The sequence below is a fragment of the Carassius gibelio genome, chromosome B6 (genome assembly GCF_023724105.1).
Source record: "Carassius gibelio isolate Cgi1373 ecotype wild population from Czech Republic chromosome B6, carGib1.2-hapl.c, whole genome shotgun sequence".
NCBI lineage: Eukaryota > Metazoa > Chordata > Actinopteri > Cypriniformes > Cyprinidae > Carassius > Carassius gibelio.
In genome coordinates, this window is record NC_068401.1 from 24,613,325 (window position 1) to 24,630,467 (window position 17,143).

General features: G+C 36.1%; 2 protein-coding genes across 5 annotated transcripts; one reads left to right on the plus strand and one right to left on the minus strand.

Moving 5' to 3' along the window:
- Positions 1-346: 346 nt before the first annotated feature.
- On the minus strand, positions 347-10,511 carry ube2g2 (ubiquitin-conjugating enzyme E2G 2 (UBC7 homolog, yeast)). Of its 2 annotated transcripts, none has more exons than XM_052559476.1 (6): positions 10,414-10,511; positions 8,779-8,814; positions 8,580-8,625; positions 5,932-6,050; positions 3,143-3,283; positions 347-1,244 (listed from the first exon to the last, which is right to left on the minus strand). In XM_052559476.1, coding segments are annotated over exons 3-6 (375 nt in total). In that variant the 5' UTR covers positions 8,582-8,625; positions 8,779-8,814; positions 10,414-10,511; the 3' UTR covers positions 347-1,131. The 2 variants fall into 2 exon arrangements, with proteins under 2 accessions (XP_052415436.1, XP_052415435.1); XM_052559475.1 differs by lacking the exon at positions 10,414-10,511 and adding an exon at positions 9,178-9,350.
- Positions 10,120-14,789, plus strand: cep20 (centrosomal protein 20). Of its 3 annotated transcripts, none has more exons than XM_052559478.1 (5): positions 10,120-10,218; positions 10,450-10,647; positions 10,787-10,871; positions 11,362-11,498; positions 14,220-14,789. In XM_052559478.1, exons 1-4 carry the CDS (start codon positions 10,191-10,193, stop codon positions 11,489-11,491), a joined length of 441 nt encoding a protein of 146 aa, XP_052415438.1. In that variant the 5' UTR covers positions 10,120-10,190; the 3' UTR covers positions 11,492-11,498; positions 14,220-14,789. The 3 variants fall into 3 exon arrangements, with proteins under 3 accessions (XP_052415438.1, XP_052415437.1, XP_052415439.1); XM_052559477.1 differs by lacking the exon at positions 14,220-14,789 and adding an exon at positions 11,624-12,901; XM_052559479.1 differs by lacking the exons at positions 10,120-10,218; positions 14,220-14,789 and adding exons at positions 10,235-10,347; positions 11,624-12,901.
- The last annotated feature ends 2,354 nt before the right edge of the window (positions 14,790-17,143 follow it).

Sequence of the window (17,143 nt, forward strand, 5' to 3'; positions counted from 1 at the left end):
AATTGAAAAGTTATTTTAAATTGTAAAAATATTATACAATGTTGTTTCACAAAAAAAAAAAAAACCTTGCCTTGGTTAGCATTCTTCCAAATTATTACAAGCCTTTGAACAGTGTTGCATTTAAAGGGATAGGGCCTCCTCAATACACAGCCTGGATGTGAGGCATCTTCTTCTTCTTCTTGCTTTACGGCAGATCGCAGACTTACAAGTGCATTACCGCCACCCATCTCTCAAATTGACCATTTACACTCTATCCACAATCTCAATTAGGAGTGTCAATGGTCCACTAGGAATGTAAATGGTGATTTGTAATTTGTGCACATTCATATAAAAATAACTCAAGGGGTTCATAAATCACAAACATTTATTGATTTTATTGGCTTTACAATCCTTGAGAACAGATGAAAAGCAAAAAGTCAAATACAGATCTGAAAGATTTTTTAATTAAAGTAATGACGGTGTAAATCGAACCATTATTTTGGTCCATTTTTCTGCTGAAGGCTGGATGATTCCAGCTTGCTACTACTGAATCTAAAAACTTCCATAAAAGTAAAAAGTTAAACTGAAGAAAACCACTGACCTATCTGTGCATTACCAAATTTCAAAAATTTTCATATTAAATGTATTTAATTAGAACATTACATTTGCATCCATAGACATGATCTTTTCCCTTATTTCTAAAAGATCATTAATATAATCTGTAAGTGGATGTGATAGCCTCAGTCATTACAATGATGCATAAAAGTATGCATCAGTATGCTGTCAGCAAACCAAAGCTGCATTCCATTTCTTAACTATAGACCAGTAACAGGCATGAAAGACAAATCGACTGCCAAAATGGCTGTGAATAACTGGTTTGTGTACTTATTCAGTAAATGATGCTTGGCTCTCTTTTAGAACACTGTCCAGTGAATGTATAACGCTTTGCCTTCTTCATCAAAAACCATTTGTCCAACACATTCACCCAATCACAGGAGAGGGGAGGACTGGGAAGAGAGTATGAAAGCCTGGATGGGAATAAAGTGCTCACACTGGTGGAGGTAGGGGGTAGTACACTACAACACTCTTCTCTTCTGTGGGGAGTTTGATTCTTGTAAACGTCAATCCTCACTGTCCTGGAGTCTGAGAGTGTCAGAGGCCCAGAGATCTGCGCACGATCTGCTTAGCTAGGCGGTTGAACTGCTCTCTGTCCTCACGCCACATCTTTGAGGCATCCACGTTTGCTCCGCTCTCATCATTGGGCTCTGTTGGAGTAGATGATATTCACAATTATTTAAGGACAAGCACTGATAGGATATAAATACAAAAAAAAGGAATAAAACATTCAAAATCGAGTATTTACTACCCCACTAGTTCTCAAAAATGTCTCACTAATGCCGCGTTTCCACCGAAATTACCCAGAACAATTGTACCAGGAACTTTTTCCCCCAGGAACTATTTTCCCCCAAGATCTGTTGCTTTCTGCGTTTCCACCACATACTAAAGTATCGGGAAGATTAGGAAAATAGTCTTCTCAATACAAAGTACGCTGATTTTGGACTAGCATCCTCGGTAGTTCGGACTTCACGCATTTGACCTGGGAGTGTGATGTCCATGACGACGCAAATCCGGTAATTCTGCAAAGAGTATATATTTACAATATATACTGTAAATTTACAATAAAACGAAATAGGATATCAAATACCACTGCCTCCTTTCGTTTTCATTTGAACATAATAATAGCTGCAGAAATGTACTTAGTTCAGGGAAATGTGTATATATAAAGCCATTACAATGAAACAAAATATTATTATTATTATTTTTTTTTTTCATTTTAACATATAGATAAATTGAATACAGACCAAAGATTACCTGTTATTATATTATATGTTTAACCACTAAAGAGACATCAGAGCCAGCGGAACATATCAGAAGGAATAGCCGTGGTGAGGCTGCTCTCGGCGGATACATAAGCACTGAGCTCTCGCTGAACGTGTGGAGCTGACCGCCTCCCAAATTAGTGAAACTCATTTTTAAATACGAGCTGTCTTTATGAATAAACCGCAGATTTGAGTTTTAAACAACTACATTCTCGCCTGAAATACTTTTTAAAACTTTTGAAATTACATTTCGTGACACAATAACAGTAATATTTTGAAAATGATCCGAATAAATTGTGGTTGAAATCACAATGCTGCGTGAACTCAACCAATCAGCATGTTTAGTGCCCAAGTCCCGCCCCCAAAAGTTCAGGAGCTTTTAAAAAAGTACTACCTCGCCAGCAGGTAAACTTTATTTAGTTCCTGGGGAGGAAACACACAGAGTACCAGCCCAAAGTTCCTAGTTCCTGGGTAAAGTTCCAGTGGTGGCTTAAGCGCGTTTCCCTTAGCCTTCTAACTGCGCAAACTGAAACTGTGAATTGAAAATCACAGCAAAAACATCCATATATTGCAAAAAAGCCCCTATGCTCACATGAGGTGGTTTTTCAGGCAATTCGAAAAAGGAATTATCGCAAAACTGCAAAGGAAATATTTGACATTGATCGCGGCTACTCTAGTGCTTGTGTTGACATATTGCAGAGGTGGCTCTACGTGCTGCTTTGCTAAAAAATACAGGTCTACATCTTCATTGATTAAAAATAATGGCTAGTGCAGTGGCTGCGGTATGCATAAACCTACCAACATCGTCGTCATGACGTTTTAGTCACATAATATCGGTTAACAGAAACGTCGTCATTTCACCATTTGTTTTTATCGACATAAATATCGTACATTTTTTTGGAAAATCTGTAATGGAAAGGCACCTACTCTCACAGTGATCAGAATCAATACTATTTTTGTTAAAAAGAAAAACTAAATTTTAAGCCAAATGTGGAATAACAAGAGGATGGGTAAATGATGTTAATGTCATGGTGATAAAGGGAATCAGTCATGACTGTCTTTACTTCTGCCATGCTGGATAAGATTTATCTCTTTTTCCGTATTTATACACATTTATATGTCTAGAAATTTGGGTATAGGGAAGTTTTTTTTTTATAGAAGCATCTTTTGCTCACAAAGTATACATTTATTTGATAAGAATGATCAATAATTGTAATATTATTACAGTTTAAAATGCCTGTTATTGGTTTTAATATTTTAAAATGTAGTTAATGGTGACTAACCAGCGAGCATGCTGACCACAGACAGCAGGATCTTCTCCACGCTCTGCACAGGACTCCATCTCTCAGCACTGCTCTCATAGCCCATGGGGTCATCACCAGGAGCGTGCAGGATTGAGATACACACACGGCCGTCTGGGTAGACTGCAGAAAACACACCAAACACACCATAAAGTTTATAAAGTTCTGCAATAGTTCTGTTCATTCCTGTTTTTCTTAGTTATTTATCCTCTAGACATCTTTACAGTCTTCATTCCCAGTAGACTGAATACACTGAATGAACTTTCAATTTGATTATATCAGCATTTTGTACACTTTTTTTTTATATTAAGGTTGGGAACGGACTGGCTGCTTCAGTTCACTGCATGTCATCCCATAGACTGAACTACTCTACCAATTAGCTAAAAAGGCCAAAATTGGATTAAAAGCAGTTGAATTAAAAACAGTTGAAAATGCAATAAAGAACAGATGTTAGGATCCTTAAAGGATCAAAATGAACATACGGATTAATCCACTAAATCAATGAATCAATTAAAGTGTTAGTTCCGTGAGCACTGACCCGTGATTGGTTTCCCTTCTAAAGACGCACAAAGCAATCAAGTAATACTTTGGAAGAGTGAACGTAAGGGACACAAGTTTATTAACCCTGGATCAGGGCTGAATGAATCCACCCCCACACGGTATCACGGCTGATGTTATCTCCTCATTCTCTCCACAGCTGAGGACAGTGATCAGATTCTGAGCCGTTCAGCTCTGATAACCGCCTCCAGAGCCCCGGCACCATCAGAGGACTGTAGGCTGGGCTGCTGCTATCTGTGGCCTGCAGGAAGACCTTTATCTGGGCCCACTTCCCTGAACTCTGTGTCCAAACATCCATCAATGGGACCACAGGAAATGCCCCGGCCATAAAGACACTTTAGGACTACGATTCTTAAGTCTATGCTTGTCTATATCGGATTCGGAGGACTGTAAATGCATTAGAAAAGTTCTGTTCTGGCTCCTGGAGGAACTTCTAACACTGCAAATCATAAAGTGGATAGTTTTGCCTACACAGTGATTGTTAAATAGCCAATATATGCACAGGAAAGCTTATACAATATATTACATGAGAGATCTGTGATTGCATGTTTATGCCTTACCACTAAAATAAAAATCATAAAAAATGATCAATAATATTGTGATATGATATTAAAATTTGTATGTTTTCTATTTTCATATATTTTAATATGCAACTTATTCTGGTGACACAAAGCTGGATTTCTAGCATTGTTAATGAAGTCTTCAGTGTCACATGATCCTTTAGAAATCATTCTAAAATTAAACTTGGTGACCAGGAAACATTTGTTATTATCAATGTTGAAAACTGTTTTTAGCATTTGTTGATTCATGATTATTTATTATTATTATTATTGTTATTATTATTATGTATTTATTATACAGCATTTATTTAAAACAAATCTTTGTAATAAATGTACAAGTCTTCACTGTCACTTTGAATCAATTTAATATATCCTTGCTGAATGACAAGTATTAAAAAATATTCAGATTTTGTATATATACATATTCAGACAAAGAAACACCAAAAACAGAACAACAGACAGCAGAATGGAGTTTTTATAGATTAAGGTTGTTTACGTAGGATATTTAGCAATGAATATAATGTGAAACATTCAGTATCAACCCCTGTACAGCTGTTTTGATTGAGAGCGCAGCGGCGGAGATGCGCGAGCTTGTCGAGTAAATATACATTTCATCACTTGAAAGTATTGGGTCGGATATGTCAAAAACAAGTAAGTAAAACAATGCACAAGTTACTTAACGGTAGGTAGGGAGAGAGAGAGAGAGAGCATTCACTATAAACATCATTTATTTTCAACTTTAGGCATACATGATTTTCTGGCGAAAGTGAATCTAGCAGCCTGTGTTTAATGTGCTCGGCAGTACGTTACTACTGTCCCTCTCATTCTAAACCAGTACAAATACATACATGCACTGCGTGTGTATGCTTGCTTGAGTGTTTCTGCATTTAGACTTGCCCTGCACATGTTGCAGTTCACTGTATTTCCTTTTCAAAGTGCTTCCAATGATATTTCAAGCAATTAAAAACCATCATGGTGGACAGTGCACATCTGAAGTGTCTCTGCAGGAAATAATGTATTATTGGCTCTAAGATATCGGCCAAATTCTCTTATCGGTTCGATAAAAGAAAAATTAACATTAATTGGCCAATACCAATATGGTGGCCAATATATCGTGCATCCCTATATAGATATAGGGATGCACGATATGTTAATTTTTGTTATATATATATATATATATATATATATATATATATATATATATATATATATATATATATACACATACACACACACATATTAAAAATAAAAAATAGTGAAGCTGCACTATCAATTCCACCTGTAAGCAAAACATCATAAAGGCTGACGAAAACACTGTACTATAAACTATATCTGTTCTCCAATTACTTTAATAATTAATTAATTAAGAAAATAATTTCTAAATATGAATATTTTTCAATAAAATAACTGCATCAAGAAAAATTCAATTATACTGATTAAAAATCAAATTAAAGTACATCATACTGATCTATCATTCATGCATATTTTTTGCTTTTATTTAAAAAAAATGAATGCATCCGTTTTATTTTATGATATTTTTTTTTATATAAAGCACTTTGAATTACTATTGTGTATGAAATGTGCTGTATAAAAAAAAAAAAGTCACTAAAGCTCACATATACTGTGTATATGCTGAATGCGTGTTATACCCACTGTTCGGATGAAACATGTCACAGGTGAACTTCATCTTGGGAGGGCTGAGAGGGTAGTCTGAAGGGAAACTGAGGATGGCAGGAAACACACCGCCCTCAAAACATGTGTCCTCTGGTCCCCTAAAACAAGAAAGCAAGAAAAAATACCAAAAAAACATTAGCATACAACATAGTAAATCATTTTGTGCATTGTAATGAATCTCTGTGCTGCAACAAAAAGCAAAAACAGAAGCAAAGAATGAAGCATTTCAGAAGAGACCCACAATCGCCCTAAGAAAGGGCTATAAGTAGATATCTGCATAAGCTATTGATGTATTACCCACAAATCCTAAGCATTTAGTAGAGTTTTATTACAACATTTGTAAAAAAAAAAAAACATTAAAGACATACATCATGATTCACTGCAATCATTTTTATAGAATATAATGAAAATCTTTAGCATCAGGAATTAAATGAACCCACATGGGGGTTGCAGAGGAAGTTTCTCAGACATGCAAATAACTTAAAGTAAATACCTTTATTATACACAAACTTCAGTTGAACTTCATCTTTTGCTCTGATATAAGAGGCAAGTTAAACCATTAACCGCCTTCAGCGTATCAACTAAAACTCCAAAACCCCCTTTACACTTCATCTTAATCATAAAATCACACAATGTCATAAATCACAGAAATTCATCCAGCACTGACAGCGGTGGCAAAACTTCATGGAATCATTCTCAAAGGACCATTTAACATGCAAATCTCTTTCTGTTTACTTACCATATCCAGCTGTCAATCAAACACTGTTTCTATGGGCAGATATTGATCGATAATCACGATGAGCAGCGCATCAAACGAGCACACTTCCGTATCTGTGGAACAGCTGTCAGGGGGTTGCTTGGGACACTGTTCCTTATTTTGCTTGGCACTTGGTTTCACTTAAAAACTTATCGCTCAAAACCACTGATCAAACCATCAGTTTGGTTTACCGGAGGACAGTCTTATCCAAAATTAAAATCAGTTATCATCACTTAATGTCCCTTTAAATGCTAGTAAATGAACAGCTGTGCATGCGATGAATGAAAAGAAGCCCCGGGCAAAAACTGATTCCAGAACTGTAAAAAATGCCCCTGTAAAAAAGAAGTTCCTTTTTAAACGTTAAAGAGTGTTGTATTCATATGTACTGCATAGGATAGCATAATATACAGGTTTTGTGTCTTTACAGATAACATTTGTGACTTATATTAGTTATAACTGTTCTTTATGGAGTTATCTCACAATTGAATTTGCAGATTAAAAACATAAAGAGAAAATGCAAGAAACTCTGAAACCACTTAAGTGCTATTACTTGCCTAAATAACAGGACATTTCCCCCCGCAGACAACAAAATAAAAAAATCTCACTAAATATCACAGAAACCTCAAGTGGGACAGAACACCCTAGCAACCCCATAGCTTCACCTTAGCATTTGGGACTACTCATATTTTACTCAGAAATAGTTCAAATCCATTTTATAGTATAATTTTTATTTTTAGTATATATATTGTTTTCTTCAACATGTTATTATCTGTGTCCATTTTAGTATATTCTTTTTTATTTCTTTAACATGTTATTATCTGTGTCCAATCTTTAAAGATAAACTAAAATGAATAATAATAATAATAATAATAATAAAGTTTTATTGTTACTCTCTCTGATGGATCTCACCAGACATGGCAGATAAAAGCAGTTTGAACTGAATCATTTTAACATCAAGAAACACATTTTCTCATCCGTATTGAGCTCTATTTTATGGAAGCTTGTTTCTGCCACGTTAAAAAAAAATCTATAATAATAATATATGGGGGGTGGTGTTGGCGCAGTGGATAAGACACATGCCTTTGGTGTGACAGACCAGGGTTCGAATCCACTGTGAGACACCAATGTGTCTCTGAGCAAGACACTTAACCCCTAGTTGCTCCAGAGGCATGCGACCTCTGACATATATAGCAAATGTAAGTCGCTTTGGATAAAAGCGTCAGCTAAATGAATTAATGTCAATTTAAATGTAAATGTAATAATATTATTTAGACACTTAATATCTTTCAGTCTATTCTGTAGCAATTCTGACTTCAAATTTCATAATTCTGAGAACTGAAATATAAAATCAAAATAACTCTATGAAGTAAAAATCATGTTTTTTTATATATTCCTTAGTGGATAAAAAAAAACAGAACAGAACAGAACAGCGAGATACAAACTCAGAATTTTGAGAGAGTCAGAATCGTGAGACACAACCTCAGAACTGAAGATTTTACTCAAAATTCTAAAGACAGAAAAGGTCACAATTACCTAAAAAATAAAAGTCAGAATTGTTAGACATAAACTTGCAATTCTGAGGAAACAGTCAGAATTGTGATTTTTTTTATTTTAAAAAATAAATGAATTAAAATAAAGAAAAAAATTAATTGTGCAAATGAAAACTAAATTCTCAGAAAAAAGTTAGAATTGTGAGATGTAAACTCAGAATTCAGACTTTCTGCAAGAAAAATATCTCAGTTGTGAGATAAAACGGAAAATTTACATAACTTATTAATTCATTTATTAAATCCTGTGGTGGAATAAATAAAAGAAGAGAAAAAAAAAACACTCAACAAAATCATCTTTACAGTCTATAGACAATACTTACATTATCAGAGCCTCCCACTCAAAGAAATTTTCTTCATTTACAGGACCTGTAGGAAAGAAATGAGTCTCATTAATTTATTATCTTATTATAAAAATCTATTTATCTATTATACAAATAAAACTGATTTAATTTTTTTTTTTTAAGAATCTACTGTAAAAGCAGGTCAATGGAGCAGTTCAGTAAATGCCCTAATTCTTACCTGCTACAATCCCTTCTGGAGGGTTGAGGGTTAGTTCTGGAAAGAAAGAAAGAAATGCGTTGAGCTATCTGTATCCATACAATTCAGCAGGAAATATATCTATGAAAAGACAACCATCGCACACTTGCAGTACGCGAGTAACGTTAGAGAAATGAAGTTTGAACGCGAATTAGGAGTCACACGCTCAGTGTGTTTCAGGATACTTAAGGAGGTTACTGCTAATATATTAACTGAAATCATTTCAATGATGGATGTTGTCAGCATATGTTGACGAAGTTCTGGAAGTATCTACAGCTGCCAAACTGTAGCTAACGTTACCAAAACAGTGTGACGTAACGTTATCCACCCTTCGCCAGCACTGCGCTGCATTAGTGTAAGTTAATCAATGACATGACTTACGTTTGTATTCAGCCATGAGTCTTTTTAAAGCTGTTCCAGCCATTTTAAAGCCTAGTCTAGAAAGTTGTTGTTTTGGGACGAAGGTTGACGACAACTGACACGGTGAGAAATCTTGTTCTTCCGGGACAAATGCGAGCAAAGAATTTCGAGCGCAGGAGATTTTCTACTCGACGTTTACTTTCGCAATCCGCATGATGTCACGTGGTCCTTTGTTTTTGTTTTTTCCGATTGTAGCTTTTCACTCGATATTTCAGCACTTAAAGCAGCTGAAAAGGGAACGCCCTTAAACTCTATAAAATACTTGTATTAAATACACACACACACACACACATTTATTTATTTATTTACTTCTGCTTCCCCTTTATCTCATTATTAATGTTATATGAATGAAATATATTTATTTAATATTAATAAGAGGTGTATTTAATATTGAACTTTTGTACTTCTTAAAATTCTTAATATTCTTAAAATATGTATATATTGATTTATTTAACTTCTCTCTCTTTATGTAGGCTATTCTGCTTGAAATTAGTTTGTTTGTGTTTAACAGTTATAATGCCTGTTTATTATTTAAAGGAGTTTAATGTTTTTTAATTAAACATTATTAATTATTTATTATCATAATTATTATTAATAATTATTGTTCAGTTTATTTCGCTTTTAAGAATCTATTATTATTATTTTAGTTCATTCTTTAAATGCAGCTGAAAAGGAATGTCCTAATACGCTCTAAATTATTTGCACAATATATAATTAATAAATATATTAACTGTATTGAATATGTATCATATGTAATCATTTTATAATTCTGTATTCCGTTTTAAAATATTTATTTCTATTCCCCTTTTATCTATTTATGAATGCTAACATTTTATTATTTTTTAATGCTGAATAATACAAAATAAATAATAAACTAACGTGCACTTCCGCTTGGAGTGGAATGGCTAAGATTTACGCAGAAAGAGCCACAGTGACCTCTAGTGGAAGCGTCTGAGAAGTGCGATTCTGTTTCAATGGCAACCGTCACAGAGTTGAAAAGCGGTGAGCTAATACTCCTAAACTGTCATAATGCACCATATCGTTGTTCTAACGTGATGTTTTTTTGCGTGTTTGTTTAATAACATATCTTCAGTCTTAATGTTTGTTATCAATGTTTTTAGATGCTTAAATGTAAGTTAACCCTCAAATCTCTCCACAGTTGTGGATGCTATAGCTGTGCAAGTTAGCCCAACTCACTTTCTCTCTCTGACTTTCAAATGCGTGATCTTGTAGCTTTGCGAGAGACGCTGGAGGCCCGTGGGGTCCTGGGGCAGCTGAAGGCGAGGATCCGGGCGGAGGTGTTCAGCGCGCTGGACGATGAGAGCACGCCGCGGCCGCCGCTGTCCCACGAGAACCTGCTGATCAATGAACTGATCCGAGAATACCTGCAGTTCAACAAGTATCAGTACACCGCCTCGGTGCTGACCGCGGGTGAGCGCGTGAGCCCTGCAGGAGGACCATACGCACGGTCACTCTGTCCTAGCACTCTGCTACACCTCACAACTCAAACACATTCTAAAAACAAACTTGTGAAGGTTAATCTTTTCTTTTTTAAAACAATGTATCTCAGAATCAGGTCAGCCTGAAGTTCCCCTAGATCGGGAGTTCGTGGCCAATGAGCTCAATGTCACAGAAGATTCAAGTGTCAAAGCAGTGTAAGTATGATTTGTAAGTAAAACTTGTATAGAGCACCTTCTAAAACAGTGTTTACAAAGTTTATAATAGATGACACTGAACATGTAAGTACAAGGCACAACAATAAATATGGTCCAGGGTCACTGTGAGGGAGTCTGGGGCCTGTTTACACTGAACTAACACTTATGAATACTATATCAAATATTCTAACTATTATATTATAGTTGTCAACATTTGAAGTTGATCAAAAAAGCTCATGAAAGTTGTCTTAAGACAGGAAAGCATTTCGTTTCATTGCATTATCTGTTCTAAACCTCTGTTCATTGCATATTAAAGGAACAGTTCAACAACAACAACAAAAAAATCTGTCATCGTTTAATCAGCTTTGACCATTTTTTTTTTAAATGTCAAACATAAAAAGAGATATGAGAATGTCCTAGAAGCTCTTTTGACCAGTGGCTTTCACACTTTATTTTTGGTTAACCATTCCTTTATGCTTTTATGTTTTAGGCCATTGTTGTATGGATTGCTCCATCATTTCCTTAGCAGTAAGGAAGAGCACACAGGAAAACTCTTCCTAAGAGGCTCAGCAACAGTGCCTTCACAAGAACCTCATGGCCATCGTAGTGCAGAGTCATAAAACTGAGGTAAGAGAGGGCTCGAGTTGGCTTTGTTTCTATATTTTGATATAATGTAAAGATTAACAAATGTAATTTTTAGTTTCATAAGCCTGAGAAACATTGCATCCCATTCTGCTGTTTGTTGTTTCCAGCTTTGCAGTCATTCGGGAAGCAACACACAAGAGGAAGTCATATGATCACAATTAAAACAATTAGCCATTAAAGAGGACAAAATATTCTGTTCGGCTTACTCCAGTTGTAGATGTTGAATGTATTATTTTTTTTTTTTTACTTTTAAATGTTGTTTTTTTTTTTGTACTTACAGTACTAGTTTTATGAATAAAAACATTGTGGTTGTTCAGTTTATAGCTTCTCAGCTTTGAAAACAATGCAGCATTTTACAATATATTCATATTTATCATATATTTTTTTTATTTGACATCCAGTTAACTGATTTTGAATCTGATGTTTGTATCATCTTCTTTTAAAAGCTGTTATATGGAATATTAAATTTACTTTTACTTGTAAAAAAAGCAGCAGCATTATTTTTATTTCATTTTTGTACACCTTATTTTTTATTGTAAAAAAAAATAAAATAAGCATGTAAATTAATTTGTGCAGTCTAAATTGAAAATGTTCAGCTAATCATAAGATAAATGCTTCGATTGTTCATTTTAAATTGCAAAATTTCCACACACAAAAAGCCTGGATTGTTGGCTAGCTTCTAAAATAAGTCTTTCTGGTAAAAAAAAAAAAATGTTATCATCAACAGATAGATAATGTGAAACAATTTGAACAAATATGAGCAGATAAATATTTGCTTGCTCTCCTGCTGCTAAGCTGGAACCACGTTCCACCGAGGACAAATATATCCAAACACATATGACCCTCTAAAGTAGTGTGCATGTACTCAGGATTTTTATGAGAATTCAATGTGCACAAAGATAAATTATAGATAACAAACATTTAGTTTTTCTATAGTAATGATTTAACTCCGTATACATGTAATTGCCTGTTTTCGAATGTCCATGTCTTGTGCCTGTGACACTAAGTGGATTCATATGTACCTTGTAGTGAGATTTTGTCTAGTAAGGTGATGTTCTCTCATACTAATGTAGGCAAATCTTTATGCTCCAGTTACTCTGAACGGCTTCAGTAGAAATGAGTTTTTGGATGAGTCTCAGGAGACTATCTACCCTGAACAGCCTGTGCTTCACTCAGCATTAATCTAGCACATATTTCCCATTCGCTCCTTCCGTTCTCCTTCAGACACACTGTCAGGACTAATTCCTGAGATACTGCTCTTCCACTAAGACTACAACAAAGTATTCCTACTGAAGCCAAACTCTGGTCCAAATAGGTGTATTATAATTCCTTTCCTACATTTTATTGTTTATCAGTTGCTGAAAATAAAGGACTGTTTACCCAGAGCTAAGAAGTGCTGTTTACCAGACTATTGTCACTGAATTTTTCTGTCTATAGAAAGTCAATGTTGTAAAAAGTTGGACTGCAATGCACACTATAAATTATATGTCCTTTAAAAAGTTATTTATTTAAAATAGAATCATATGTGATGTCATGCAGGAACTTCTGCTTAGTGCTGCGTTCGACACTATCGACCACAACATTCTCTTTAATAGAACTACAAAACTTTGCTGGCATTAATGGAAGTGTATTAGCATGGTTCAAATCATACTTATCTGACCACCATCATTTCGTTGCATTAAATGAAGGGGTATCATATCGATCACAAGTGCAGTATGGAGTACCTCAAGGCTCAGTACTAGTGCCATTACTTTTCACACTTTACATGTTACCCTTGGGAGATATCATCAGCAAGCATGGTGTCAGCTTTCACTGTTATGCTGATGATACTCAACTCTATATTTCTTCGAGGCCCGGAGAAACATAACAATTTGAAAATTTTACAGAATGCAAAGTTGATATAAAAACCTGGATGAGAAGTAATTTCTTACTGCTAAATTCTGTAAAAAAAAAAAAAAAAAACAGAGGTGTTAATTATAGGACCTAAAAACTCTGCATGTAATAACACAGAACGCTGTCTAAGACTATAGCTGTAAAATTGGGGTAATATGATCATATTTTCTTGACCTGGTAAAGATATAATTTTGTAATTGATCTATGAGCATGCCATGATCTATGATGTCAAACGCACCACTAAGATCATGTAAAACTAGCAATGAGATGCAGCCTTGATCTGATGCAAGAAGCAAGTCATTTGTAATTTTAACAAGTGGAGTTTCTGTGCTATTGTGGGGCCTGAAACCTTGAAACCTGACTGAAAATTTTGTTTATTACTTATAAAGCTTTGAATGGTTTAGCACCTCAGTATATGAACAAGCTCTTATTGAACTATAGTCCTCCACGTCCGCTGCATTCTCAAAACTCTGGCAATTTGATAATACCTAAAATATCAAAATCAACTGTTGGCGGTAAATCCCTTTCTTATTTTGCGCCCAAACACTGGAATGACCTACCTAACATGGTTTCCGGAGGCAGACGCACTCTGTCAGTATAAATCTAGATTAAAGACCCACCTCTTTAACCTGGCTTACACATAACACACTAACACATTTCTAATATTCAAATCCATTAAAGGATTTTTAGGCTGCATTAATTAGGAAAACCGGAACCAGGAACACTTCCCATAACACACAATGTACTTGCTACATCATTAGAAGAATTGCATCTATGATAATATTAGTATGTTTCTCTCTTATTCCAAAGTCACCGTTGCCACCAAATCCACTATGTATCCAGATCAGATGGTCACTGCAGTCACCCAGATCCAGTACGTATCCAGACCAGATGGTGGATCAGCACCTAGAGAGGACTTCTACAGCCCTGAATGCCACCGGAGTCCAGGACAACTAGATGAGCCCCAGTCAATACCTTGTCTCCTAGATGACCACCGGGATAAGACCACAGGAAACAGATGATTCTGCACAATCGGAATTGAACTATTGGTTTCATCTGGTCAGAGGAGAATTGGCCCCCCGACTGAGCCTGGTTTCTCCCAAGGTTTTTTCTCCATTCTGTCACTGGAGTTTTGGTTCCTTGCTGCTGTTGCCTCTGGCTTGCTTAGTTGGGGACACTTAATTTCCAGTGATATCGTTGAATTAATTGCACAGATAATATTTAGATTGAAGTGAGCTGGATGATGACATAATTGAATTCAATAATGAACTGCCTTTTTGCATTATTGACACACTGTTTTCCTATTTTATGCTGTTCAGTTTCTTTGTTACAATCTGTATTGTTGAAAGCGCTATATAAATAAAGGTGACTTGAGTTGTATTTGTATTTTTTTTTTTACAATGTATAAGATAATTTACAGTTACCAATTAACAGGCTTTTACTGTTTGTATGTACTATAAACACTTTTAGAGTGCATGATGATTAAAAGGTGCACTGCATATTTGCGAGACATTTTAGTAAAAAATATAACCTCGTCTTTTTTATTATGATCACAAGTTCAGACAAGACTTGATATAGCCTGTCAACTGTCTTCAGTATTAGTGTCTCTGACTATACAAACTTCTGTTTACTATTAAACTATCAAACTATTAAACAAACATTTATGTTCCTATTTCTACAGCACCATACAGCATGTACAGGTGCAATACTTCACACTCCTTAATTGGTGTTAGTCTTTGCCAGAATGAAAGTCTGCAGCTACTCCAAAGTTTATTGTTGGTGAGTAAACAGTCGAAAGATATCCCAATGAATGCCTATTTGTCTTAACAATGACACTGCTGTTGCACCTTATTTAGTCACTCTGTCCCAGTCTTTTGGTGTTCCCTTCTAAACACAGATTACAGCCGAGATTCCAGGCAGACCCCATTTTCCTTATATGGCACAACAGAGACCTGGTAGAGCCGTGCATCTCTGCCTCTCTCTCCCTCGCAACTTCTCACTTTCACTCTCTCTATACACCCCCATCCTCCATCCGTCTCCAAGACACTCTCTCTACCTCCTTTCCTTCCCACATCCAAGAGAGCGTGATGATGACCAGTGACAGAGTCGCTTCTGCAGGCTTTGTTTTCTCCCCCATCTTTCTTTCGGACCGCAGCAAGGCCTCAGAACATACCAGCCATGGTCTTGTTCTCTGGAAACATCACAGGCTTGATTTATGGGATGCAGTCTGAGGTTGCCCTTATATAGGAAGCTCCATTAGATAGCAGGAGCCCGTTGTGGGAATGGAGGGGATGGAATGTGATGTGCGTAATGATAAGGGACCAAAAATGGATCTCAGGGGATTCGCCTCGTCCAGATGTAGTGTATGGCATGTAGTCTAGGGGATCTCCCTTTTCTCACTTGGGCTGTTTCTGTTTCTTTCCTCTGTTCTGTATGTCAAGGATTCCTTGTGAATTCCTTGATATTCCTAGTCCCGTTCACTTTCACTGTATGGAAGTGAGCAGTCCGAACATACTGCGAAACATCTTGTTTTGTTTTTACCAGAGGGAACGTGTTCAGTTTGTCAGTGTCTATTGGGGCAGTGTGAACATGACAGTATTTTTTATTTTTTATATATATAAAATTATAAATCCAATGGCCAAATTGTTTATTGGTGTTTGTCTGAGCTTTGTGGATTAACCTTTAGAAGCATATTAGGTCAAGTTTTCTAAAAGTCTTGTATTCTCTTGGCTTCAGAGATGGCATACAATGGGAAGTCGTGGCCTAATGGTTAGACTCCCAATCGAAGGGTTGTGAGTTCTAGTCTCGGGCCGGACGGAATTCTGGGTGGGGGGAGTGCATGAACAGCTCTCTCTCCACCTTCAATACCATGACTTAGGTGCCCTTGAGCAAAGCATCGAACCCCCAACTGCTCCCCGGGCGCCGCAGCATAAATGGCTGCCCACTGCTCCAGGTGTGTGCTCACTGTGTGTGTGTGTGTGTGTGTGTGTGTGTGTGTGTGTGTGTGTTCACTGCTCTGTGTGTGCCCATTTCGGATGGGTTAAATGCAGAGCACAAATTCTGAGTATGGGTCACCATACTTGGCTGAATGTCACTTCACTCACTTCACTTCACTGTATGGCATACAATCCTCTACAGTCACAAATCTGGGTGTTATTATAGACAGCAACTTGTTTTTTGATAATCATATTTCCCATGTTACAAAAATAGTATTTTTCCATCTTCTAAACATTGATTTCAATTATTATGAAATATGTTACCTGTTTCTGATGTAGAAAAGCTAGTTCATGCATTCATGACCTCTAGAATGGACTATTGTAATGCACTTCTAGGGGGTTGTCCTGCTTCTTCAATAAACAAGCTACAGGTAGTCCAAAATGCAGCAGCTTATCATACTACCCCAATTTTCTTTTTTGTCTCTGCACTGGCTACCTATTAAGTTTCATATCAGTTGCAAAATATTTGTATTTACCTACAAGGCCCATAATGGTTTAGCTGCTGTGTACCTAACTAGTCTTCTACCACTCTACAATCCATCACGCTCTCTAAGGTCACAAAACTCTGGACTTTTGGTAGTACCTCGGACAGCAATGTCAACTAAAGGAGGTAGAGCTTTTTCAAATTTGGCTCCTAAACTCTGGAATAGCCTTCCTAAAAACCTTCGGGGTTCAGACACACTCTCTCTTTATATCTAGGTTAAAGACTCATCTCTTTCACCAAGCATTCTGTTAATG